The sequence below is a fragment of the Onychomys torridus genome, chromosome 1, assembly GCF_903995425.1.
Source record: "Onychomys torridus chromosome 1, mOncTor1.1, whole genome shotgun sequence".
NCBI classification, from domain to species: Eukaryota; Metazoa; Chordata; class Mammalia; order Rodentia; family Cricetidae; genus Onychomys; species Onychomys torridus.
Genome location: NC_050443.1, coordinates 10,917,048 through 10,941,406, shown reverse-complemented (window position 1 = coordinate 10,941,406; position 24,359 = coordinate 10,917,048). Strand labels below are relative to the sequence as shown.

Below are 24,359 nucleotides of genomic sequence, written 5' to 3'. Positions count from 1 at the left end.
GAGTTGGGCTGTGGCTCCGTGGTAGAGCCCCTGCCTAGAATCCCCCAGTGAGGGGCTGGGGTGTGGCTCAGTGGTAGAGTCCCTGCCTAGAATCCCCCAGTGAGGGGCTGGGGTGTGGCTCCGTGGTAGAGCCCCTGCCTAGAATCCCCCAGTGAGGGGCTGGGGTGTGGCTCAGTGGTAGAGCCCCTGCCTAGAATCCCCCAGTGAGGGGCTGGGGTGTGACTCAGTGGTAGAGCCCCTGCCTAGACTCCCCCAGTGAGGGGCTGGGGTGTGGCTCAGTGGTAGAGCCCCTGCCTAGAATCCCCCAGTGAGGGGCTGGGGTGTGGCTCAGTGGTGGAGCCCCTGCCTAGAATTCCCCAGTGAGGGGCTGGGGGTGTGTCTCAGTGGTAGAACCCCTGCCTAGAATCCCCCAGTGAGGGGCTGGGGTGTGGCTCAGTGGTAGAGCCCCTGCCTAGAATCCTCCAGTGAGGGGCTGGGGCATGGCTCAGTGGTGGAGCCCTGCACAGTGTGGGAAGCCCTGAGCTTGGTCCCCAGCTCCTAAAGGGTCAGGAAAGCAAAGCTCTGGCATACCCTGCTGCAGTAAGTGCTTTGGGAGAGAATCCTGGAATTCTCCAGGACCCCTATTCCTCCTCTTCCTGCAACAGATGGGGTAGACCTCCACTGGACATGTTGACTCTGAACTCCTAGGCTCAAGGGACCCTCCTGCCTCAGCTTCCCTAGTAGCTGGAAGTACAACTGTGCATTGGCACCCCCATCTGTGTGGGTTAAGTCACCTCCTGTTGTTCTTTATTCTGTCTCATTGAGATGGGGTCTCACTCTGTGAGTCTGGCTGCCCTGGAGCTCACTTTGTAGACTAGCCTCCAGAATGCTGGGATTAAAAGCACGTGCCACCACAGCTGACTGGCCAAAGGTACTGTATTTTTAAAATATTTTATTTATTTATTTTTATTTTATGTGAACATTTGTCTGTGTGAGAGTGTTGGATCTCCCCAGAACTGGAAAGCTGCTATGTGGGTGCTGGGAATTGAACCCAGGTCCTTTGGAAGAACAGCCAATGCTCTTAACCATCTCTCCAGCCCAAGGTACTATGTTTTAATTGGAATAATCAGGGAACATCTCCCTAAGAAGCTGGGCGGTGGTGGCATACACCTTTAACCTCAGCACTGGGGAGGCAGAGGCAGGCGGATCTCTGTGAGTTTGAGGCCAGCCTGGTCTACAGAGCGAGTTTGAGCACAGTCAGAACTTCCCAGAGAAACTCTGTCTTGAAAAACCAAAATGGAAAACAAACAAACTAACAAAAAGATTTGAAAGAAGCAAGGAGGGACCCAGGCTATTGGAGGAGGAGCATCGGAGCAGAGGAAACCGCAAGGGCTGGGGTGCAGAGGCAGGAAAGGGTTAACTAAGGAGCTATGGTGTGAGGAGACTAGGGGGGAGGATATGAGGTTTCACAGCAGCTGACTGAGGGGCCTGGGGGCACAGCAGGGCTTCTGGCTTTTCCTATGGCGATCAGGGAGTCTAGGGTGGATTCTGAGCAGAGAAAGGGTCCGTAGGGTCCCTTTATACTGCTACTGAATGGCTTTTGGCTTCCCTGTGGTCCACACAGGACCTAACCCATTTATTCCCTCACCCCCTCATAGCATGTAAAGAGGCCAGCGAGAGCTGAAGGAGGCTCTGGGGGGCATGGAGAGGCATGACTCTGGGGGAACCTCAGGAGGGAAAGTACTACATTAGCTCTCTCTTGCCGGTACCTCTCTGTCCATCCCACTTGGCCACATCCTCCCCCCTCTTCCTTCCTATGCCCCCCCTTTCCCCCTCAAACAGTTCCAACGTGGCATTCACCCCCAGCCCTCCCTGTTTCCCCGAACGCTGAGTCATGGGTTAGAAGGAAGTGTGGGGTATGGGGGGAGTGATGCCCATCCATCCTGGTCCAGCCCCACCCCAGTCCCCTGTCTCACTCACCTGTAGTTCCTGGAATAACAGTTCGGCAAGGACATGATGGCAGAGTCGGGTCACACGGTCCAGAGCAAGGGCTGAAGCTTCCCGGGCTGGCTCACTTTCAGGGGGCCCCACCCTGGCCAGTCGCTCAGCCAAAGACCTGTGAGCGTCAACAGGATTCAGAGCCCTTCCACTGAATGCCCTGCTGGGACCAGCTGGATCTAGGGCAGCAGATCTGTGATCCCAATGACTGAGGAAGCTGAGGCAGGGGGATGTAAAGTTCAAGGCCAGCCTGGGCTACAGAGTGACTTTAAGACTAGCCTGAATGGGGCTGGAGAGATGGTTCAGTGGTTAAGAGAACCCAGGTTCAGTTCCCAGCACCTACATGGCAGCTCATAACCATCCATAACTCCAGCTCCATGGGACCTCACACCCTCTTCTGACCTCTGAGAGGACTGTATTTACATGCAAACACACACACACACACACACACACACACACACACACACACACACACAAAGAATAAATATTTTTTAAAAAGACAGAAAGAGAGCTGGGCGGTGGTGGCCCATGCCTCTAATCCCAGTGCTCAGGAGACAGAGGCAGGTGAATCTCTGTGAGTTTGAGGCCAGCCTGGTCTACAGAGTGAGTTCTAGGACAGCCAGAGCTACACAGAGAAACCCAGTCTCAAAAAACAAACAAACCAAAAAAAGACTAAAGGTCCATCCAATTCAAGGATAAAACTCTTGCCAGGTGGTGGTGGCACACGCCTGTAATCCCAGTGCTCAGGAGACAAAGGCAGGTGAATCTCTGTGAGTTTGAGGCCAACCTGGTCTACAGAGCTAGTCCAGGACAGGCTTCAAAGCTACAGAGAAACCCTGTCTCCAAAAACCAAAAACCAAAACCAAAACAAAAAACTCTTGCCCATTCTCCTAGGGCTTGGATTGGATCGCCATCAATGGGGGGAGGGGGGCAGAAAAGGAGCAATATACATGCACACAGTAAAATATTAAAATACAGATGCTGTTGGAACACAGCCCAAGAGTGTGAGAAGAATCCTGAGTGCTTGTGAGAAGTCTCTAAGAAGCCAAGACAGTGACCTCAGTTTACTAAAAACACAGACTTGTTCTTGGACAGTGCTTTCATGCCCTCCCAGGCATCTTGGGTAGGAGTGAACGTGCTTCAGACTAGTCCTCACAACTGGCTACTGATATTTGTTTATTATGTACGCCTCTATGGAAAAACATGGTTTTGCCACGTGTGGCTTGTCCTTGTGACTGTACACTTTACTCAGGTGATTCCTCTTAAGAGTATAAACTGTCCGATGCTCTGAATAGAGTTGGCTATTGGAAACTTTAGTCTGCCTCATTTATCAGCTCCATTCTCCCAGGTCCTACCATCTCTAGATTTTTTTCACCAAGACATGGTTTCTCAGTGTGACCCTGGCTGGTCTGGAACTCGCTCTGTAGACCAGGCTGGCCTCGAACTCACAGAGATCCTCCTGTCTCTGCTTCCCAAGTGCTGGGATTAAAGGTGAGCACCACCATGCCCAGCTATCATTTTGAGTGCATTGGTAAATGTGTAAACTACCAGTCAGAATATAAGCGGATAATACCAATAACATTGATTTCTCCCAAACGGGCCAGAATTTGGTGGTCAGGAGAATCACCATCATTATTTATCATTTTATTTCTGGGGGCATGCCTGCTGAGGTGCACATGTGGAGGTCAGAGGACATCTCGAGAGAGTCAGTTCTCTCCTTCCATCATGTAGGTCCCAGGAATGAAAGTCAGACCACCAGGCTTGCCTGCAATCAATTTTCACCACTGAGCCATCTCACCCACTCGAACCCCCAATTTTATGAAGGCCATTTAGGGGTGCAGCTCAGTGGTAGGGTAGTCAGCAGGTGCCAGGAGCTCGGTTTCATCCCAGCAGTGACAATTAATCAACAAAGCCTGTTCTGGAGGCAATTGCCTGCACTCTCAGCCCTCGGGAGGCAGGTGCCGGAGGACCAGAAATGTTCAGGGATACATGAGACCCTGTGCCAAAAACCTAGCCAATAAGTTGAATTTAAAAATTGTATGTGGCCCGGCACTGTGGCGTACCCTTTAATCCCAGCATTCAGGAGGTGGAGGAGAGCAGATATCTGAGAGTTCAAAGCCTGCCCAGGCCGCGTCTGTCTACGTAGTAAAGTCCAGGACAGTCGGAGCCTAGAGACCCTGTCTCAAAAATTAAATGCAATTTAAAGTAGGTTAATAGGAAAGAAAGGTTTCTTTGCACACTCATGTGGGGGCCACAGGTGAATATGAGGTGTCTTCATCAATTGCTTAATTTTTTAAAAATTTATTATGAGTATGGGGTGTTTTGCTGCATGTGTATCAGTGTTCCACCTTTGCGTGTGGTGCCTTTGGAGGCCAGAAGAGGGTGCCAGATCCATTGGAGCCGGAACTACACAGTTGTGAGCCTGAAGAAGTGGGTGCTGGGAATCGAACCTTGGTTCCATGGAAGAACAGCCTGTGTTCTTTTTTTTCCAGAGCTGAGGGCCGAACCCAGGGCCCTGAACTTGCTAGGCAAGAGCTCTACCACTGAGCTAAATCTCCAACCCCTCAGCCTGTGTTCTTAACCACTGAGCAGTCTTTCAAGCCTCCACCTTATTTTTTGAGAAAAGAGTTTCACTATGCCTGGTGTTTACGATGACTGCTGGGGATCCAAACTTGGGCCTTCATTCTTCAAGTATAGCCCCGCTATTTCTCCAATTCCAACACAGATATTCCCCTTGGATGGATGGATGCTGCAGTCTGGACAGCAGTGGGTCACCACCCCCACCATCCCCCAGACCCGATGCCTCTGACATCCCGTGTCTACGCTCCCCAGGATCAATGATACCCACCCAGACCTGTTTCCCCAGTTCAGCCATCACCCAGACTCCCACACACTGTCCCCCAAGGGTGTTCTCACCTCAGGGGGGGCCCACAGTTGACCAGAGAGATAGTCCTGCTGATGTAGGTCTCAGAGGGCAGTTCACGGATCCCTGGGTTCTCGTGGAATCGCTCCACTCGCTGCTGGAAGCTGATGGGAGAAGGGGCAATGGGCACAGCAGAAGGCATGTGCTGCTGGTCAGAGCCTCATGCCAGACACAGGGGCTCTACCACTGAGCCACACCCCTGGGGCCCTCACTGGGGATTCTAGGCAGGGGCTCTACCACTGAGCCACACCCCAGCCCCTCACTGGGGGATTCTAGGCAGGGGCTCTACCACTGAGCCACACCCCAGCCCCTCACTGGGGGATTCTAGGCAGGGGCTCTACCACTGAGCCACGCCCCAGCCCCTCACTGGGGGATTCTAGGCAGGGGCTCTACCACTGAGCCACGCCCCAGCCCCTCACTGGGGGATTCTAGGCAGGGGCTCTACCACTGAGCCACACCCCAGCCCCTCACTGGGGGATTCTAGGCAGGGGCTCTACCACTGAGCCACGCCCCAGCCCCTCACTGGGGGATTCTAGGCAGGGGCTCTACCACTGAGCCACACCCCAGCCCCTCACTGGGGGATTCTAGGCAGGGGCTCTACCACTGAGCCACACCCCAGCCCCTCACTGGGGGATTCTAGGCAGGGGCTCTACCACTGAGCCACACCCCAGCCCCTCACTGGGGGATTCTAGGCAGGGGCTCTACCACTGAGCCAAGCCCCTAGCCCCTCATTGGAAGAGTCTATGCATCTTCTACTGCTGAGCTTTGACTCCAGGGTTATCATTGTCTTTCTTTTTAAAGATTAATTTTATTTTTAATAATGCAGATGCATATGTCTCTGTGCACATGTGTGCTGGTGCCTGGGGAGACTGTGGACATGGGATCCCCCTGGAGCTGGAGGTACAGGCAGTTGTGAGCCATCTCACATGGGTCCTGGGACTGAACTCAAGTCCTCCCAAGCAAACTTTTTGGCAGCCGTCTGGCTGCCATTCATCCTGACTGTCTCAGAATGAACCAGACCCTGATGGCCAGCCCGCACAGACTGCGTCTCCCCACTGCCCCTTACCTCTGCAGGAACTCTGCCAGCCCGCCCAGGCAGCAGTGCGCCATTCTTTCCACGAACTCCTGACTGATGTGGGGCGCTCTCTCTGTGTGTTCTTCCAGCAGCTGTGTGCACCAGGAGGGGGAATAGAGACACGTGTGTGTGTGTGTGTGGGGGGGGGGGTCGGTCCTCCTTCCTCCCCTCCCTTGCCCCAGGCTATCCCTCCCTCCTCCTACCTCACAGACATCTTGGGCCAGGTTGCTGGGCCTGTAGTCCATGCTGCCCCACTTTTCCTCATCTTCCTGCAGCACCCGGAGAAGGGCTGCGCGGGTCTGGGCCTGCAACAGGGGGATGGACCAGCAGGAGTCAGGTGCAGCCTGGGACCTTGGTCTCTCACTTGAGCAGCTTCAAGAATTTCTGGGCTCAACCCACAAACCCCGAAGCCAAGGAGATGCTTGGAAGCTGCCCACCTCCTCCTTCCCTGCATGCTGTTTAGGACTGAGTATTAAAACCCTGTGGTGTGGTGTGGATTTTCTTTAAAGATATATAAGGCAGATGGTGGTGGCGCACGCCTTTAATCCCAGCACTGGGAAGGCAGAGGCAGGCGGATCTCTGTGAGTTCAAAGCCAGCCTAGTCTACAGCCTGGTTTAGAGTTCCAGGACAGCCAGAGCTGCACAGAGAAACCGAGAGAGAGAGAAAGAGAGAGAGACAGAGAGAGACAGAGAGAGACAGAGAGAGACAGAGAGAGAGAGACAGAGAGGGGGGGTAGAGGGAGAGAGGGAGAGAGGGAGAGAGAGATTTATATTTGCTTGTTTATGTGTTTATGTGTGTGTGAGGTGTGTGTGTGTATGTGTTTGAGGTGTGTGTGTGTGAGGTGTTGTGTGCATGTATGTGGTGTGTATGTGTATGTATGTGTTTATGTGTGTGTGGGGTGTTTGTGTATGTGGTGTGTGTGTATGTGTTTATGTGTGTGTGTGTGTCTGAGGTGTGTGTGTATGTGGTGTATGTGTGTGTGTGTGTGTATGTGGTGTGTGTGTATGTGTTTATGTGTGTGTGAGGTGTGTGTGTCTGAGGTGTGTGTGTGTATGTGGTGTGTGTGTGTGTGTGTGTGTGTGTGTGTGTGTGTGAATGTAAGTGCCCACAGAAGCCAGAAGGAAGTGTCAGATTCCTAAAGCTGGAATTACAGGTGGCTGTGTACTTGGCTGATAAGGATGCTAGAAACTGAACTTGAGTTTCACTTAGCTGCTTAGCCATCTCCAGCTCCAACACCACGTGTGTGTGTGTGTGTGTGTGTGTGTGTGTGTGTGTACCCACACATATATAAACATACACATTTGTGGGGGGAGTTGTTTGTTTTTGAGACAAGCTTTCTCCATGTAGCCCTGGCTGTCCTGAAATTCTATAGACCAGGCTGGCCTCAAACTCAGAGATCTGTGTGCCTCTGTCCCCCAAATGCTAGAATTGAAGGAGTGAGCTACCATGTCTGACCACACTTTGTATTTTTAAACTTTAACAGCCAAGGGGTTTAAAAGGTGTACATGCCACTGTTTGAGGGTGATAAGGCTCTGCTACTGGGTCCTGCCGAACAATTGGTTTAAAATGCTCACATTTGGGCTGGGAAAGTAATTCAGTGGGAGAGCCTTGACCTCACACGGACAAGGCTCTGGGTTATTCATGACACCATACACAGAAAGAGACACACCTAAGAGTCCTGAATTAAAAGAATGCCAAAGGTTAAATGATAGGTGTTTAATTCAGTGGTGGAGCCTCTGCCTAGAGTCCCCCAGTGAGGGGCTGGGGTGTGGCTCAGTGGTGGAGCACTTTCAAAAGGCCCCTGTTCCATCCCAGCAATGTGTGGGGCAAATAAGAACTCTGGAGCTTTGCCTCTCTGACTCCCTAGTGCTTTAATTCAGTGTGTGAGAGGAACTTTAGGAATGTGATTCCAGCAGTCCCACCACTTGTTTTTGTTTTGTTTGTGATTTTGAGACAGAATCCCACTATGCAGCCCTGGCTGGCCTGGCTCCCTCTGTAGCCCAGGCTGGCCTGAATTCACTGGCCAGCCTTTGTTTCCCGAGGGCTGGGATTAAAGGTGTGTGTCATTCACTGCTTTCTCTTCTCCGATGTGTGAGGTGTTGCCAGGAAACTCAAATGCTGGGCTGCTGTGAGGCTCTGGGACTGGGGTCTGAACCTATCAAACCTTTGTGTGGTGGGGGTACACTTGGGAGGTGACATGAAATGTAGAATGGTCAGGCATGGTGGCGCAGGCAGAAATTTCAACGCCGGGAGGTTGAGGCTCTGTCAAAAGAACAAAGTTAAGAATAAAGAGAAAAAGGGAGAAAAGGAGCTGAGGAAGGAAGAAGGAAGGTTTGTTTGGATTTCTGTCTGTCTTTGGACGGAACTCAGGCCACCACAGGGAAAGGGAAGTGGAAACACTGAGTGGGGAAGGGGAGCTTGCCAAGCCCCTCTGTGACCTCCAGGGTGCCTCCCCATCCCAAGTGGCCGAGTACCTTCACATCTGTGACACATTCATCCTCCAAACCACGCAGGGTGCCAGCGGACAGAAGGGGCCCCAGCTCCCCATTCTCCAAGGTGACCACGTCTACCAGGCCCAGGATCTCCCTGGGATGGGGAAATAGGATACAGAAAGGTCTGTGAGAGGTGGGGCTGAGACCCGGGGGCCCTCCACGTGTCCCCACAGCCTCGGTGTCGGCGACCCTGGGCCACTCCCTTCCTCTCTCGGGCAGCCTTTCTCGTCCCTCAAAGGAAGTGTTTAGAATTATGTTTCCCTTGGCCCCAGTACTCTGAGTCAGCTCTCCTGACGGATGGTGTCCGGGCAAGACTTCGCTGTCAAGTTCAGGCTTGACGAGCGAGCGGACTGGAGCTTCGTGGGGGCAGAGGCTCCCTTGGGCTTCTAACCTTAGGAGCTTTGCCTCACCTGGCGGGGGATGGGGTGGGGGAGGGGCTTTCCAATCCAGCTCCACACTCGCCCCTATCAGGCAGCTCTGTAACATCATCACCATCATCATCGCCCACCCTGCACCTCCCATCACCCAACCTCACAAGATTTTTCTCGTGGGACCTGCTTGGTCAGAAATGCCATCTTCCTCTGATTCAGACTTAGCCTGTGTCTTATCGCTTCGAAGAGCTTTCCGGACCCATATCCTGCCTCCACCTGTCACGGACCATCTGAGACCTCACTGACATCAATTCTAAAGGCTACTGACTTCAGCCTTCCTACTCTATTGATGACAGTGTTCTGACCTTTGAGATATTTTTAGGGACTGTGTAGCCCAGGCTAGCCTGGAACTCATTATATATAGCCCAGGCTCACTTTGAACTCCTGATCCTCCTGCCTCTGCCTCCCAGTTGCCTGAGAGTACAAATTTGTGTGACTACATTGAGCACCAAGGTCCTGATTTTGCTACATCCCTTCCTTCTCTGATGTGTGACTTAGAGGTGGCTAACTTATTCCCTCTCAGAGAAGGCGTGATGCCCAGCCCAATGGAGTTATCTCCATATCACACCCTCCAACCCCCACAAGTACAGTCCATTTGGGGATTCAGAGGCTCACAAGATGTAAGACTCTAAAATTGGGAGGAAGGACCTGTGGTGCTGAGCTATAACAGAACTCAACAGTGTGGGGACAGTCAGGGTCAACAGTGACTAAATCCAATGACCCAAAGGGAGTACAACAAAGGTTTAGGCTCCTTAGCTCCAACATGCTAGGCTGGAAGAGTTATAAACCTGCCAAGCCTTAAAAAAAAAAAAAAAAAAAAGAATCCCAGCACTCAGGAGGCAGAGGCAGGCGGATCTCTGTGAGTTCAAGGCCAGCGTGGTCTACAGAGTGAGTTCCAGGACAGCCAAGGCTATGCAGAAAACCCCTGTTTCAGGGGGGCAAAAATTCAGGGGTTGGAGAGAAGGTTCAGCTGTGAAGAGCACTTGCTGCTCTTACAGATGACCTGGGTCTGGTTCCCAGGACCCACACTGGGCAGCTTACAATCGTCTGTCAGTCCAGCTTCCCCGGATCCACCCCCCACTTCTGGCTGCCATTAGCATCAGTATATGCATACACGTGCATGTGTGTGTGTGTACACACATACACACACACACACATACAAATGAAGAGGAAATAAATCTTTTACAAATATCTGCATAGCTGGCTTGTCTCTAGATACTTGGAAGGTTGAGAGGGAAAATTGGAAGTTCAAGGCTTGCCTGAGGTAGAGTGAATTCAGATCCAACCTGGGGTACAGACTAAGACCCCGTCTCAACAAAAGATAAAAGGGGCTGAGGCTGTAGCTCAGTGCAGATTGCTTGTCTAGAGTGTGGGAGCATGCAAGGCCAGGATTTAATTCCCAGAACAGACAGACAGACAGACAGAGAGACAGAAGCTACTATTTTCATTTGTTGGTTTGTTTTGAGACCAGGTTTCCTTGTGTAGCCTTGGCTGCCCTGGAACTAGCTCTGTAGACCAGGCTGACCTTGAACTAAGAAATCTGCCTGCTTCTGCTTCCCAAGTGCTGGGATGAAAGGTGTGTGCCACGACTACCCAGCAAGAGAGCTACTATTTTTTAAACTATTGCATGTATGCATGGTCAAAAGGGGCAAGCATGTCATGTGTGCGTGGAGGCCAGAAGACATCTTTGTGGGGTCTCTTTTCTCCTTCCACCCTAACAGGGGTTCCACTTCATGTAACCAAGCTTGCGTGGCAAGTCTCTTTACCTCTGCGACATATCACTGGTCCCTTACAATTTCATTTCATTTCATTTTATTTTATTGAGACAGGGTCTTTCTATACAGTCCTGGCTGTCCTAGCACTCACTATGTAGACCAGGCTGTTCTGGAACTCACAGAGATCCACCTGCCTCTACCTCCCTAGCGTCAGGAATACAGGCGTGGGCTATCACCCCCTGCTGCCTTCTGGAATTCTCTCAGACTGAGGGTCAGTGGAACAGATTCACAATGCTAAACTCCTGGGACTGGAAGGGTGGGCAGCTAGTCCTGCTCATGTTATGAACAGTTCACCATTTCCCAGAAGGTCCACAGCACTCAGCTACCAGCCTGCTGTGGATTAAAGGGTGCTGAGAACTCAGAAGGAGAACACACAATGGAGTTCTAGGTCTGGAAGGACTGCAGTGCTAGGATTTGAAGTCTCCAAGAGGCACAAAGCTGGTATAGGAGTGGTATAAGGTCAGTAAGGGTCAGTGTCTAGATGGTCGCACATTTGCTCGGGTCTAATGAGTCCCGGTGTAGTGTGCACATGTAATCCCACCACGAGGGACCGCCCACTTAGCTTTAACTGCCAGCTCAAGAGAATCCTCAACTAAGGAACTCCTCGGTCAGTCTGTGGGGGAATGTCTTGATAGTTAACGGACATAGGAGGGTGCAGCCCACTCTGGGTGGCCCCCTTCCCTAGGCAGGCGGTCCTGAGCTATACAAAAGAGTTAGCTGAGATGCCTGCCTGCCTGCCTGCCAGCCAATGGCATTCCTCCATGGTTTCTGCTGCATTTCCTTGGCTGTGAGTCCTTGGGTCCTAGGTCCTTCTCTGTGTGTTGAACAGGTAGCCAGCCTGCCTTCAAGTTTCTGCTTGAGTTCCTGCCCTGATGTCTCAAAGTGAGGGAGAGTGAGGACTGCGACCTGTGAGCCGAACGAATCCTCTCCTCCCATACGTTGATTTTGGTCAGAGTGTGGTTTTTTGTTTCTTTGTTTTCAAATCACAACAAAAAGGATGAAAGAATAAGGAGGTAGAGGAGGAAGATCAGAAGGTGAGCTTGGCAAGGAGTCAGTACTGCAGCCAACGAAATGTATCTGAGACTTGATTATTGTTATGGGGGAGGGGAGAAGAGGAGGATGGCGGGGTGGTTAAAAGCGCTTGCTAGAATTTTTGAAAAGGTCCTGTGTTTCGTTTTCAGCACCCACTTTGGGAGCTTATACCCGCCTGTTACTCCAGCTCCATACAGTGCCTTTTTCTGGTTTCTTTCGGGCACCCGCATGCCTGTGAACATACACGTGCACAGATAAGCATGCATAAAAATAAAAACAAAAGGAAAAAGCTGGGTGGGGCGGTGTTTGCTTTAATCCCAGCTCTCAGGAAACAGAGGCAAGCGGATCTCTGAGTTCAAGGCCAGACTGGTCTACAAAGCCCGACCCTGCCTCAAAAAAAAAAAAAAAAAAAAGCTCAAGTTAGCCTGGGCTACATGAGACCCTACACCTAAATCCAATACCTCCTCAAACAAGGTGTCTAGGGTAACGTGCGCACGGCCCGGGGCGCCCCAGGCTCACCTGGGGTACACCTGATGGTGCCAGTGCAGCAGGGCGTAGCGATCGGCCAGCGGGAGCCTGCGGCGCGCGGCCGCCCCGAGCCACTCCGCCAGCGCCTCGTGGTAGCCGCGCAGGTAGACGGCGCCGGCGCGCAGCCCCGCGGGGTAGGCGGGCGCCAGGCGGCCGCGCACGGCGGCCACGTCCTCCAGCAGGCGCGCGCGCAGCGCCTCCAGCTGCCCAGCCAGCGCCCCGCGCGCGCCCGGCGCCGCCGCCTCCTCCAGCCGCTCCCGCGCCGCGCGCGCCACCGCCTCGGCCCAGCGCGCGCGCAGCTTGCGGGCCGCCGCGGGGCCGCGCCGCGCGTCCGCCGCCTCCTCCTGCTGCAGCACGCGGCCCAGCTGCGCCACCGCGCCCGCGCCCGGGCCCGGGGCCGCCAGCGCCTCGCGCACCAGCGCCCAGAGCTCGCGCTGCAGCGCCTCGTACAGCAGCGCCACGTCCCGCGCGCGCCGCCCCGCGCCCGCCTCGGCCTCGGCCGGCGCCTCCGCCTCCAGCTCCAGGATGTGCTCGTCCGCCCGCGCCAGCTCACGCTTCTGGATCAGGCCCAGGATCTCCAGCACTGTGGAGGGGTTCGGGGGAGAGAGGGGTGTTAGGAAGCGGGGCAGGTGCCCCCGGGACCCGCAAAATGAGAGAGTGGGGAGATGAGGGGAGAGTCAGGGCGCGGGGCACCCAAAATGAGACGGGGTGGGGATACGGAGAGGGTGTCAGGGCTCGGGACCGGGCCACTAGTTCCCCCCAAAATGAGAGAGTGAGTGTGGTTGTCAACCTTGGTGATGCTCGCCCTTAACATCAGCAGTTGCACCCAAGAGAGCCGCCTGAGCCGGGCCGGTGGTGGCGCATGCCTTTAATCCCAGCACTCGGGAGGCAGAGGCAGGTGGATCTCTGTGTGTTCGAGGCCAGCCTGGTCTACAGAGTGAGATCCAGGACAGGCAACAAAACTACACAGGGAAACCCTGTCTTGTGAGTGAGAGAGAGAGAGAGAGAGAGAGAGAGAGAGAGAGAGAGAGAGAGAGAGAGAACTTGTCACACACCAAACAACAACAAAGGGCGAGATGGCTCCGTGGACAAAGATGCCTGCTGACAAGTTTGACGACCTGAGTTCCATCCTCAGGACCCACATGGTGGAACTTGTTCTCTGTCCTTCGCGGGGGGTGGGGTGGGCGGGGGGGGGGCAGGCCGGGGGAGCGCTGCCTATAATCCCAGCACTGGGGGGTGGGGGATGCACAAGGATCAAGAGTTCAAGGTCGGGTTGGGGATTTAGCGCAGTGGTAGAGCGCTTGTGGATCCTCAGCTCCACATTAAAAAAAAAAAAGAGTTCAAGGTCTCAGGGTCGGAGGGGGAATCTGATCCCCTCTTCTGGCCTCCTTAGCACACATGTAGTGCACAGAAGTACATGCAAAGCGTGTACACATAATAAGATAATTTTAAAAAAGAGTCCAGTTTGAGGCCATTTCTGAGGTACATGAGTTTCTGTCTCCAAAAAATAAATAAAAATAAAAAGGAGTCAGTAAGGTCCTCAGAAAGGACCAAAAGGAGGAAAGGGATTGGGGAAGCAGAGATTGGGAAGGAAGGTGGAAGACGAGCTTTGGAGAAGATCCTGCCCATGGGGGGTGTGGTCTCTCATCTGCCATCCTCGCACTTGGGAGGCTGAGGCAGGAGGACTGCCCTTGGGTGCCAGGCTATTCCGGGCTATCCTGAGCTCCAGGCGAGGCTGAGTGATACAGAGAGGAATGTAACGAGGAAGGAAGCGGGAGATGAGAGGGTTGGGGAGGGGCTGGAGAAGAAGGGGGCAGTCAGAGAGAGTGGTGATGGATGGGTGGATGTGCAGGTACAGGAAGGTCAGATTAAGGGAAAGACACTGGGTTTGTAGGAGGGGCCGTGGTGCAGCTTGTGGGGGTGAGAGCCGTGTTACCTGGGTAAGTAATTGATGGAGATAGCCGTAGGAGGGGACCAGGGGCAGGCTGGGCAGGGCAAGTTCTAGAGAGCAGAAAAGGGTCTTTGGGGTAGAGCGGAAAGGGCATGCTCTACCAAGGAGGGACCCACTGCAAGGGGAGTCATAGATTTGAGAAGCCGTAAGTAGAGGCCAAGGGGGAGGAGGGTCCCGTTGGCCAAGAGTTACCCTCAACACCTCCCCCCCCCCTCCGCTTCCTCCCTGGCAGAGAAGCTATTTCCTGAGCAGCGCTATTTCTGCCCATCCGTTTCCAGAAGGCGGGGGCTCCAGTCACCCCCTCCTCACCCCTCCGCTGTGCTCTCCCAGTCCCCAGGGAGACTGAGCTGAAATAGCCTCTGTCCAGGATGTGGAGGGCATCAGAGGACAGGAGAGGCTCCAGGAAGGTCCCCTGACTCTGAAGTGTGAAGTGGGGGATGGGGCTGAGACTAAGAAAGGTTGGCACAGGGCTGGGGGGGGGGCACGGAGTTTGGGGGAGGCAGGGAAGAAGGCTGAGTGAGGTGGAGGGCATTTTAGCGTCAGAGTGAGCTTGGCATTGGGATTTGCAGATGGAACAAGAAAGCCAGGCCTGATGAGGCAGACATAATCCTATCTACTGGGGAGGCTGAGGCAGAAGGAAACCTAAATTCAAGGCTAGCCTGGGCTACTTTGCAGACCTTGTCTCAAAATTAGGAGGAAAAAAAAAGAGCCAAGTGTAGTAGCATACACCTGCAATCCCAGGACTCAGGAGGCAGAGGCAGAGGCAGGAGGATTGCCCTTGAGTTGGAGGCCAGCCTCATTCACACATTTCCAGGCCAGCCAGGGCTACATAGTGAGGCTTCTCAAAAAGCAGAGTGGCTGGAGAGAGCACTGGAAGAGCAGAGGACCCAGGTTCAATTTCCAGGGCCCACATGGTGGCTCACAGCTCGAGGTTGAGGGGATCCAATGCCCTCTTCTGGCCTCTGGGGGCACTGCATACACATGGCGCACATACATACACACATACATACATGCAGGCAAGCTCATAAAATAACAATAATAAAGCAAAAAAAAAAAAAAATCCCAAATACAAAAGGGTAGAAAGCCGTGGGTTCAATCCGCTGTCTTGAAAAAGGAAAGGAAAATAATTGAATTTGTCCATTTATATTTTTGGTTGTGAGCCTAGCCTGTAATGGTTGAGCTGCCTCTCCAGCCCTTATTCACTCATTATTGTTGTTTGTAAGCGTGTATATGATGGGGCGGAGCGAGGGTCCGAGTACGGTCAGAGGCAGCTTTGTGGGGTGGCTTCTTCCTTTCATCTTTCCCTGGGTTCTGGGTGTGGAGTTGGCGTTTCCTGGCTGTTCCAGCTAAGCTGCCTCCCAGGCCCAGGAATTGAGAACAGTATGGTAACAGGTCAGGAAGAAAGGACCACCAAGGAAGCACTGGAGCATGGCCTGGGAGTCTGGTTGAGGATGGACAGGGGTTGGTATTATGGGTTGGCTGTGTCCCCTCAACCAAGATGTGGCTTCTAGTCTTCTAGTATTCCAAATGTGACTTTAGTTAGAAATAGAACCTTTCTAGACTTCATGGGCACATAGGTCCTAAGCGAAAAGCTGATGTTCTTAAGAACAGAAAATGTAGGATAGGGGATATGGCTCAGCAGGTAAAGGTGCTGACAAACTGAGTTTGATCCCCTGGATCCACATGGTGGGAGGAGAGAATTGACTCTTGCAAATTGTTGTCACACACACACACACACACACACACACACACACACACACACACGGAGGCGGGGGAGACACAGAGGGAAATGAGAAGAGACACAGGGACAATTCCACACAAGGGTGGAAGATTTTCTAATCGTAGGATGATTCCAAGGCATCCAGATTCCCAGCAACCAGCCAGAGCTGGGAAGAGGCATGGGAGGGTCCCCTACGGTTCGTGCCTGTTGGACAGAGTCCAGAACCAACTACCTCTACTCTCTAAAGCACCCACAGTGGCCGTAGGAAGTAACCCAGGTGCTGCGGGACGGAGGTGGGGGGGTGAGCGGCTGGGGCGGGTGTTTTGAAAAGCAAGCCCGGACAGGACATCGAAGTGGAGTTGAAGGTTGAGGGAGGGGTGAGGTTCAAAAGGAATGAGGCTGCACAGCCTGAGCTGGGGCTGGGGTGGGGTGGAGCTCAGGGCCAGGCGAGCTGGGGTATCGGGGAACAGGACCTGCCTGCACAGAGTTCTGGAACATGGGGCATGCTATCTGGGCTTTTATTTGGTGTAGGACGTGGACATGAGAAGTTGAAAATGACCTTTGCAGTCGCTAACATTTATTTAGTGTGTGCATGTGCCCATGTCAGGGTCAGACGTCAATGGTTCCCTTCCACCATGCACGAGACCAAACTCAGGTCATCAGGCTTGGCTGTAAGTGCCTTCGTGGGCAGAGCCATCTCACTGGCCCCTTTTCTTTCTTCTCTTTCTCCTTCGCTTATGTGATTTCTTTCTTTCTTTCTTTCTTTCTTTCTTTCTTTCTATCTATCTTTATTTTTTATTTATTTATTTATTTTTGTTTTGTTTCTTTGAGACAGGGTTTCTCTGTGTAGTTTTGGTGCCTGTCCTGGATCTCGCTCTGTAGATTAGGCTGGTCTTGAACTCACAGAGATCTGCCTGGCTCTGCCTCCTAGTGCTGGGATTAAAGGTGTGGGTCACCACTGCCCGGCATACTTATGTGATTTCCCTTCCTTCCTTCCTTCCTTCCCTCCTTCCTTCCTTCCTTCCCTTTTTTGTGTGTATTTATTTATTTATTTATGATTGTATATGTGTGTTGAGGAATGTCCACGTGTTGGGGGGTACGACTCTGAGGACTCCGTTCCCTTTACCTTTATGAGGGTTCCAAGGATCCAACTTACTGTCAGGCTAGTGCAGTAAGCACCTTAACATACTGAGCCATCTTTCTGACCCAAATACGGAGTTCAGGGAAGGATGGTTGGGTGTGGGCTGTGTGACTTGAGATGGTGTCACAGATAAAGACTGGCAGAAAGACGGGGGACGCCCCCCTACGGTTGATGGATGCAGCAGTGAGCTCCCCCCCACCCTGTCTGCATCAAGAGTCCCCACTCACTCACCCGACAGTGGCTCCTTCATCTTTGGGGGCTCCGGGACTTTGGGTGGGGGCTCAGGGGCCGCCTCGCCTGCAGGTACCACTCTCTCTGCCAGGGATGCCCGCCGGGGCTTGGGCCCGCGCCCAAGTCTCAGGAAAGCCAGTCTCCGAGCAGCCTCGCCAGTTGGCTCCTCATCGCCGTGGGTTCGGAACCCCTGAAAGCGGGTCAGGAGGCCAAAATCGGCTGAGCTCCTCCGTATACCCGGTGCCAGCACACGGCCCAAGAAAGAGCGGGCTTGCCCGTCCCCCGGGCTGCCTGCCCGTCGGCCCGAGGTCCAGCCCAGTCGGAAGTGAGCCAGCCCGGCCAGCTTCTCCAGCGTGGCCCTCCGGCCACACGATGTCCCATTAGGCAGTGTCCCCGGCTCCCCGGCCTCTTCTTCCAGCGCTGGAGCGTCTTCAAAGGGGTTGCGAGAGGACCGCAGGGGCAGAGTCCCTGCCCGCGGCACCTTGGGGTCTCCCACCCCCAGACTCTTCAGGATTGGCATTTTGACAGGCTGGCACCTGCGGAAAATAATGACCAAGGTGGTGTTGGTGACGGCGTCCCTGTGTGCTGAGGACTTCGATTAGAAGGCGCCAGGCACAGGTCTGGATACTTGGAGACTCCAAGCCAGGCATCCTGACATACCTTTAATCCCAACATCAGGGCTGAGGCAGAACTGAGAGTTCCAGGCAAGGCAGGGGTGCCTAATGGCAACTGGTCTCAGAACAGTGAAGACAAAGCTGCATGTGGCAGCCCGCCCTCGGTAATCCCAGCCCTGGGGAGGATCGGGAGTTCAAAGCCAGTCTTAGCTACACGAAAGTTTTTAGGGCAGCTTGAACTAAACTACAGGAAATGCTCTCTCCCTCCCTCCGTCCCTCCCTCCCACTCATATTCTCTTTCTCTCTCTCTCTCTCTCTCTCTCTCTCTCTCTCTCTCTCTCTCTCACACACACACACACACACACACACACACAGCTGACAATATTAAGAAGACAAAAGAGATGGATGTGATGACACACCCCTATAACCCCAGCACTCTGGAGACAGAAACAGGAGGATGGACACCTGTTCCGCAGCATGGCCTGTCCACATAGTGAGTTGCAGGCCAGCAGGACTAGATGAAACCCAGTCTCAAAACACACAAACAACTAGGAGCAAAACAAAACAAAACCAAAACTATAATGGAGATGTGTCTCAGTGGTAGAGCCCCTGCCTAGAATCCCCCAGTGAGGGGCTGGGGTGTGACTCAGTGGTAGAGCCCCTGCCTAGAATCCCCCAGTGAGGGGCTGGGGTGTGGCTCAGTGGTAGAGCCCCTGCCTAGAACCTCCCAGTGAGGGGCTGGGGTGTGGCTCAGTGGTAGAGCCCCTGCCTAGAATCCCCCAGTGAGGGGCTGGGGTGTGGCTCAGTGGTAGAGCCCCTGCCTAGAATCCCCCAGTGAGGGGCTGGGGTGTGGCTCAGTGGTAGAGCCCCTGCCTAGAATCCCCCAGTGAGGGGCTGGGGTGTGGCTCAGTGGTAGAGCCCCTGCCTAGAATCCCCCAGTGAGGGGCTGGGGTGTGGCTCAGTGGTAGAGCCCCTGCCTAGAATCCTCCAGTGAGGGGCTGGGGTGTGGCTCAGTGGTAGAGCCCCTGCCTAGAATCCCCCAGTGAGGGGATTGGGGTGTGGCTCAGTGGTAGAGTCCCTGCCTAGAACCTCCCAGTGAGGGGCTGGGGTGTGACTCAGTGGTAGAGCCCCTGCCTAGAATCCCCCAGTGAGGGGCTGGGGTGTGGTTCAGTGGTAGAGCCCCTGCCTAGAATCCTCCAGTGAGGGGCTGGGGGTGTGACTCAGTGGTGGAGCCCCTGCCCAGCATGCACAATGCTCTGAGTGTGATACTCAACGCTGCCATAAAACAAGAAACGTACTAGTCTTGGGACCCACTCCTTGCAGGCAGTGGGACACAGCTGTGACGCAGGGTTCACACTGTTCCAAGTCCTGCCCATTTCTAAGTCTCCATCCTTTGTCCCTCCTTACCCCTCTTCGCGGTTGGAACCTATGACCTCTTCTCTGCCGCAGTCTCGGGTTTTTTCAGACTGAAGTACAGGCTGACCCGAAACTTAGGTAGCTTAGGATGGCCTCAAACTTGAGGTGATCCTCCTGCCTCTGTCCCCTAAGTGTGCCTACAGCTGTGAGCCACCACACCAAGCTTATTTTATTTTTGAGGCAGAAATCATGTAGTGCAGGTTGGCCTTGAATTCCGATCCTCCTGCCTCCCCTTCCTGGATTACAGTGGTGCACCACCATGCCCTTTCAGCTTCTTGGCAATGGCAGCTCTGCTTTGAAGACTTCCACGTAGTATAAACCTGATCCTTCCTCTCCTGAACCTTCCACAGCTCCTCAGTGCCACGGGCACGAAGTTCAGACCTCTCATCACAGCCGCAGGATCTGCAGGCTGCACCTTCACTGGAGCTAATAAATCTCCCGGTTCCTTTTCTCTGGGCTTGTGTCTATGTGTCCCCCCACATGGAGCCAGGTCTCCATGCTTTGGATCTCAGTTTCAAGGTTGCCTCCTCCAGGAAGTCCTCCTGACCCTTGGGTCTCTTGTAACTCCTGGACTCCCTATGGTTCCCTCTATGGTTGTCCCTGTCTGGGGACAGGTCTGCATCTGGACTGAGAGCCTGGGGACAGCGGGGCTGGGCCTGTGTCAGTCACTGCTGCGCCCCTGGCTCAGAGCATGGGCCAGGCACTCTGGAATGGGTGCTAACAGGAAGCAAAGGAAGGAAGGAGGCAGACAGTTCATTCCTTGGGGGGGAGGAGGTCATGAGGAGCAGGCCACACAGGACCTGAACTCTGTGACAAGGGGCTTGGAATGTTTCCCAAGGGAACTAGCGAGCTATGGCACGCATTTTTACTTTACCTTATTTTCAGTATTGTGCATAGAACTCAGGGGCCTGGTACAGGCCGGGCCCGTGCTCCACCACTGATATACCTCAGCCCCTCACCATCATTTGAACTTTATCCGTATTGTGTGTGCTTGACATGGCCACCAGAGTGCCACAGCGCTTAAGAGGAAGTCAGTCCTCTCCTTCTAATGTGGGTCCCGGGAATCGAACTCAAGTCCTCAGACTTGGCGGCATGTGCCTTTACCCATTGAGACTTCTCAAGGGCCCCTTCTCTTTCTTTTTTTTCCTTCTTCTTTTTTCTTTTTTGGTAAAATGCACCCTTCAGGGTCAGCAAAGATGGCAGAGGCAGATAAATCTCTGTGGGCTTTAGGTCAGATATTGTGGGCTATATCATTCTAGCCAACTAGAACCTCACTATATAGACCCCGTCTTAAAACAAAACAAAACAAATAAACAAACAAAAACAACAACAACAAGATAATGCACCCTACCAGCGCAAAGGATGTGGTTCAATGGTAGAGCACTTTCCTGGCTGAGGATCTGAGTTCGATCCCCAGCACCCACATGGCAGCTCACAACTGTCTGAAACTCCATTCCTAGGGGATCCAGTGCCTCTATTTTGGCCTCTGAGGGCACCAGGCATACAAGTGGTGTATCGGCATACATGTAGGCATAACATGAATACACATAAGATAAAATCAAAATTAAAAAAGCAGAAGCGGCATTGCAGTTCCTATGTTTTGCAATTCAGTACTTCCCTTTTCTTTCCCTATGTCATGAACTCGTGACATTTGCTGAGGTATAGTCAGTCACACTGCCCCGGTTCCCTTGTTTTAAGGGCTGCCTAATATTCCAGACTAAATTGGGTAAATAAACCATTGGATCTTTATTTTCTTTCTCCCCATGGGCTAGACCAGACCCCAGAGGTGGTTTTGAACCGGGCCAGTGCGTGAAGGGGGAGACTGCAGAGCCGTGGACCCGTGGACAGGACTCCTCCGAGAGAGGATGCGGCTGAGGGTAAAAGTGTCCGTTCTTGCCGCAGGACACTGAACTAACAGGCATAAACCTAAACAGACCGTAAACATCCACTGTTGCTTGGGAGCCCTCTGGTTTCTAGACACACCGTTGTCAACCTGCCTCCAGTTTCCACGGCCCCTACCCGCCATGAGGCAGTCACCATAGCAACCCCTTGCTTGGAGCCCCCCATGGTGGCGTAAAATTGATACACGCCCCCCATGGGCACAAACTATTCACACATGGGTTTATTAGCCTTCCCTCTTCCGGAAGGCTCCGCATGCCTCACCCAAAAATGGTTCCAGGGCCGGTGGGGTGGCTCGGTGGATCGAGGCGCTTGCCACCAAGTCTGAGTTTGATGCCTCCTATCCATATGGCGGAGGGAGAGAATGGACTACTAAAAGTTGTCTTCTGACCTCCACGTAGGCACCGTGGCACAGGAGCGCCTGACACGCACGCACACAAACAAATTAATGAAAAGTGCCTCCATCCCTCCCAGTGATGGCACTCACATCCCACCAAAGGACTTCTGTGCCTGTAACTTCTGGTGCCAACCGAACCTGGCAATGCCCAGACTTGACTCGCCGCTCACTCTAACGCCTCCCAAGCACCCCGCAAACTATTCCCAAACTATTCCCAGCACATTCCCAAACTGGCAGCAGCATTTACCCCAAACCTCCTCACCCCACCTCTTTCCCCTTCCTGGCTCCGACACCTCCCTCTGCAACCTGGCTGCGACATCCTGCCCCCTCCAACGCCCTCCGCTGCCTCCCGGTGCCCAGGCCCCTGACTCACTTCCGAGCCGCGCTCAAGCCCCCAGCCTCCGGGTCCTGCAGGATGTCTAGGCCACCAGCGTTTCCCCCTCCCGGCCCCTCCTCCTCTTCCTCACTGCCAGCCTTTTCCCAAACCCTCCTTAGTAATGCTGACACTATCAAGCCCTCAGCATCGAGCTGGGTATGGTGGCACGGCCTCCTGCAAGCCCAGCGCCTGCCCTGGAGGCTGGGGTGGGAGGACCACATGCTTTTGAGACCCTGTGTACAGACAAACCCGCAAACGTGGTGTGGTAAGAGCATGCCTTTAATCTTGGCCCTCGGGAGGTAGAGGCAAGAGGTCTATCTGAGGCATGTGAGGTCAAAACATCAAAAGCCAAGGCAAGGGATGTGGCTCAGTGGTGCAGCCGGCAGACTCCGGGCTTGCATAAAATCCCAGATTCCCAACCCAGCACAGGAGAGTATAAGCGGCGCAGGCCTATAATCCAGGCTCTCTAGACACGGAAGCGGAGGACTGGAGCGTCAATATCATCCTTGGGCATATAAGAGTTTGAGGCCAACCTGGGCTACATGAGACTGGGAAAAATAATTATTTATTTTTGTTTCTCAAGACAGGGTTTCTCTGTGTAGCCCTGGCTGTCTTGGAACTCACTCTGTAGACCAGGCTGGCCTCAAACTCACAGAGATCCATCAGTCTCTGCCTTCCAAGTGCTGGGATTAAAGATGTGCACCACTGCTGCCTGGCTGAAAAATGGTTTTTAAAAGTCCTTAAGCTTGACTCTTACTGACAGCTACATTACAGACCTTGATCTCATCACCAGTGGGAAGCCTCCAAGTCCTTGCCTCGCCTGCTCTCTCTCTGTCTCTCTCTGTCTCTCTCTCTCTCTCTTTCATTTTATTTATTTAGATTTGTTTTCGAGACAGGGTTTCTCTGTGTAGCTTTGGACCCTGTCCTGGAACTCACTCTGTAGCCCAGGCTGGCCTCGAACTCACAGAGATCCACCTGCCTCTGCCTCCCGAGTGCTGGGAGTAAAGGCGTGCACCACCACCGCCCAGCAAATTTTATTTATTAATGTATTTATTTTGGGTGTGTGGGTGCACACGTGTCATGGTCTATATGTGGAGGTCTGACATAAAGTTGCAATAGCCAGCTCTCTTTAGACCTTGTGTGTCTCTGAAACGGAATCCAGTTCCTCAGGGGCAGCGAGCACCTTTACCTGCTGTGTCATCTTGATAGCCCTGGCCTTTCTATGTATTTATTTATTCAGACAGCCGAGATCTCTAATCCAGGCTGGGTGGAAGTCACTATGTAATCCAAACTGGCCAACCTCCTGCCTCAGCCTCCTTAGTGCTGGGACTGCAGGTGTGCAGCTGTAGCCGGGTTTTCTGGGTGCTGCCACCCTCATCTCTTGGGAGGCAGCAAGCACTGGCTCCATCCTCCCCATCAGAGTTCATTAGACGGAACATCCCCTCTCTCCCTCCTCCTCTGCCAGTGGTCCCCAGATCTCTACAGGCCCTTCCTCCCTCTCTGGAACCCAGAGTCCTCCAGGCCTCGCCTGCCCTCCGCCTTCTGCCTCTCCCGCAGAAGCCACGGAACTCAGCCATCAGCCTCCCTCTGCCCACCCAGCCCTCCTTCTTGCAAGGTTCTGGGTTCTGATGAAGCACCCGTCCTTGGGAGAACCTGGGGGTATGCATTTTTCACCCCCAGACACTCACCTCCTGTCTGCTGTCCGTGCCTGTCCCTCTGTCCCTTCTTGCTGCCAGTCACCAGACTACTTGGGCCAGGACTGCTGAGAGCTTGGATCTGAGGAGGGGGGGCTTGGAGGAGGACAATTTCCTGTCAGGAAGCCCCTCCCTCTCTGGGGCCAGGGGCTGGAAGGCCCCATTATCTGTCTGCCCTTCTCAGCCAGGCTGTGGTTGCGCCCTGTTGTGACAAGGGCCACAGCCCCCTGTCCCCACCCTTACCCCCCCCAGCTTTGCTGGGATCTGCCCGCCCTCCTGCTGCTTTTCACGCCTCCCAAGGTAACAACACCATCCTGTGTACCCGGGAGAGACACCCTGAGTTGGACGGGGGCCCACAGCTGCGCTCTAGAGTAATGGAGCCCTGGATGGGGTCTCAACCCCTGCTCAGGGGGCAGGACTCAGAGGGAACCCTGCTTGTCCCAGAGGCTGGGCCTGGGCATCCAGTGGGATAGCTCTGGTATGGCTTTAAAAACGGAGTTCTCTATGCCTAACAGCCTCTGTGCAAGGCTCTGTCCTCCTCCTCTGCCCTGCTGTGGGCCAGCCTCCCCAGACCTGGCAGAGCTGCCGCGTCCCACTAGTACATTCCACAGTGTTTTGATGTCTGTCTGTCTGTCTCTCTCGCTCTTTTTTCTTCTTCTTGAGACAGGGTCTCACTGTGGAGCCCA

General features: G+C 53.7%; 1 protein-coding gene across 1 annotated transcript in view; it reads right to left on the bottom strand.

Moving 5' to 3' along the window:
• Positions 1 to 23,688, bottom strand: part of Exoc3l2 (exocyst complex component 3 like 2) — a 31,177-nt gene extending 7,489 nt beyond the window's left edge. The window contains exons 1-8 of the mRNA XM_036182610.1: positions 23,668 to 23,688; positions 17,278 to 17,813; positions 12,226 to 12,817; positions 8,451 to 8,562; positions 6,179 to 6,280; positions 5,967 to 6,067; positions 4,894 to 5,004; positions 1,960 to 2,095 (exon numbers count right to left, since the gene is read on the bottom strand). Coding sequence (XP_036038503.1) covers positions 1,960 to 2,095; positions 4,894 to 5,004; positions 5,967 to 6,067; positions 6,179 to 6,280; positions 8,451 to 8,562; positions 12,226 to 12,817; positions 17,278 to 17,797 — 1,674 coding nt within the window. The 5' untranslated portion in view covers positions 17,798 to 17,813; positions 23,668 to 23,688. The remainder of the gene's footprint in view (positions 1 to 1,959; positions 2,096 to 4,893; positions 5,005 to 5,966; positions 6,068 to 6,178; positions 6,281 to 8,450; positions 8,563 to 12,225; positions 12,818 to 17,277; positions 17,814 to 23,667) is intronic.
• Between the last annotated feature and the right edge of the window lie 671 nt (positions 23,689 to 24,359).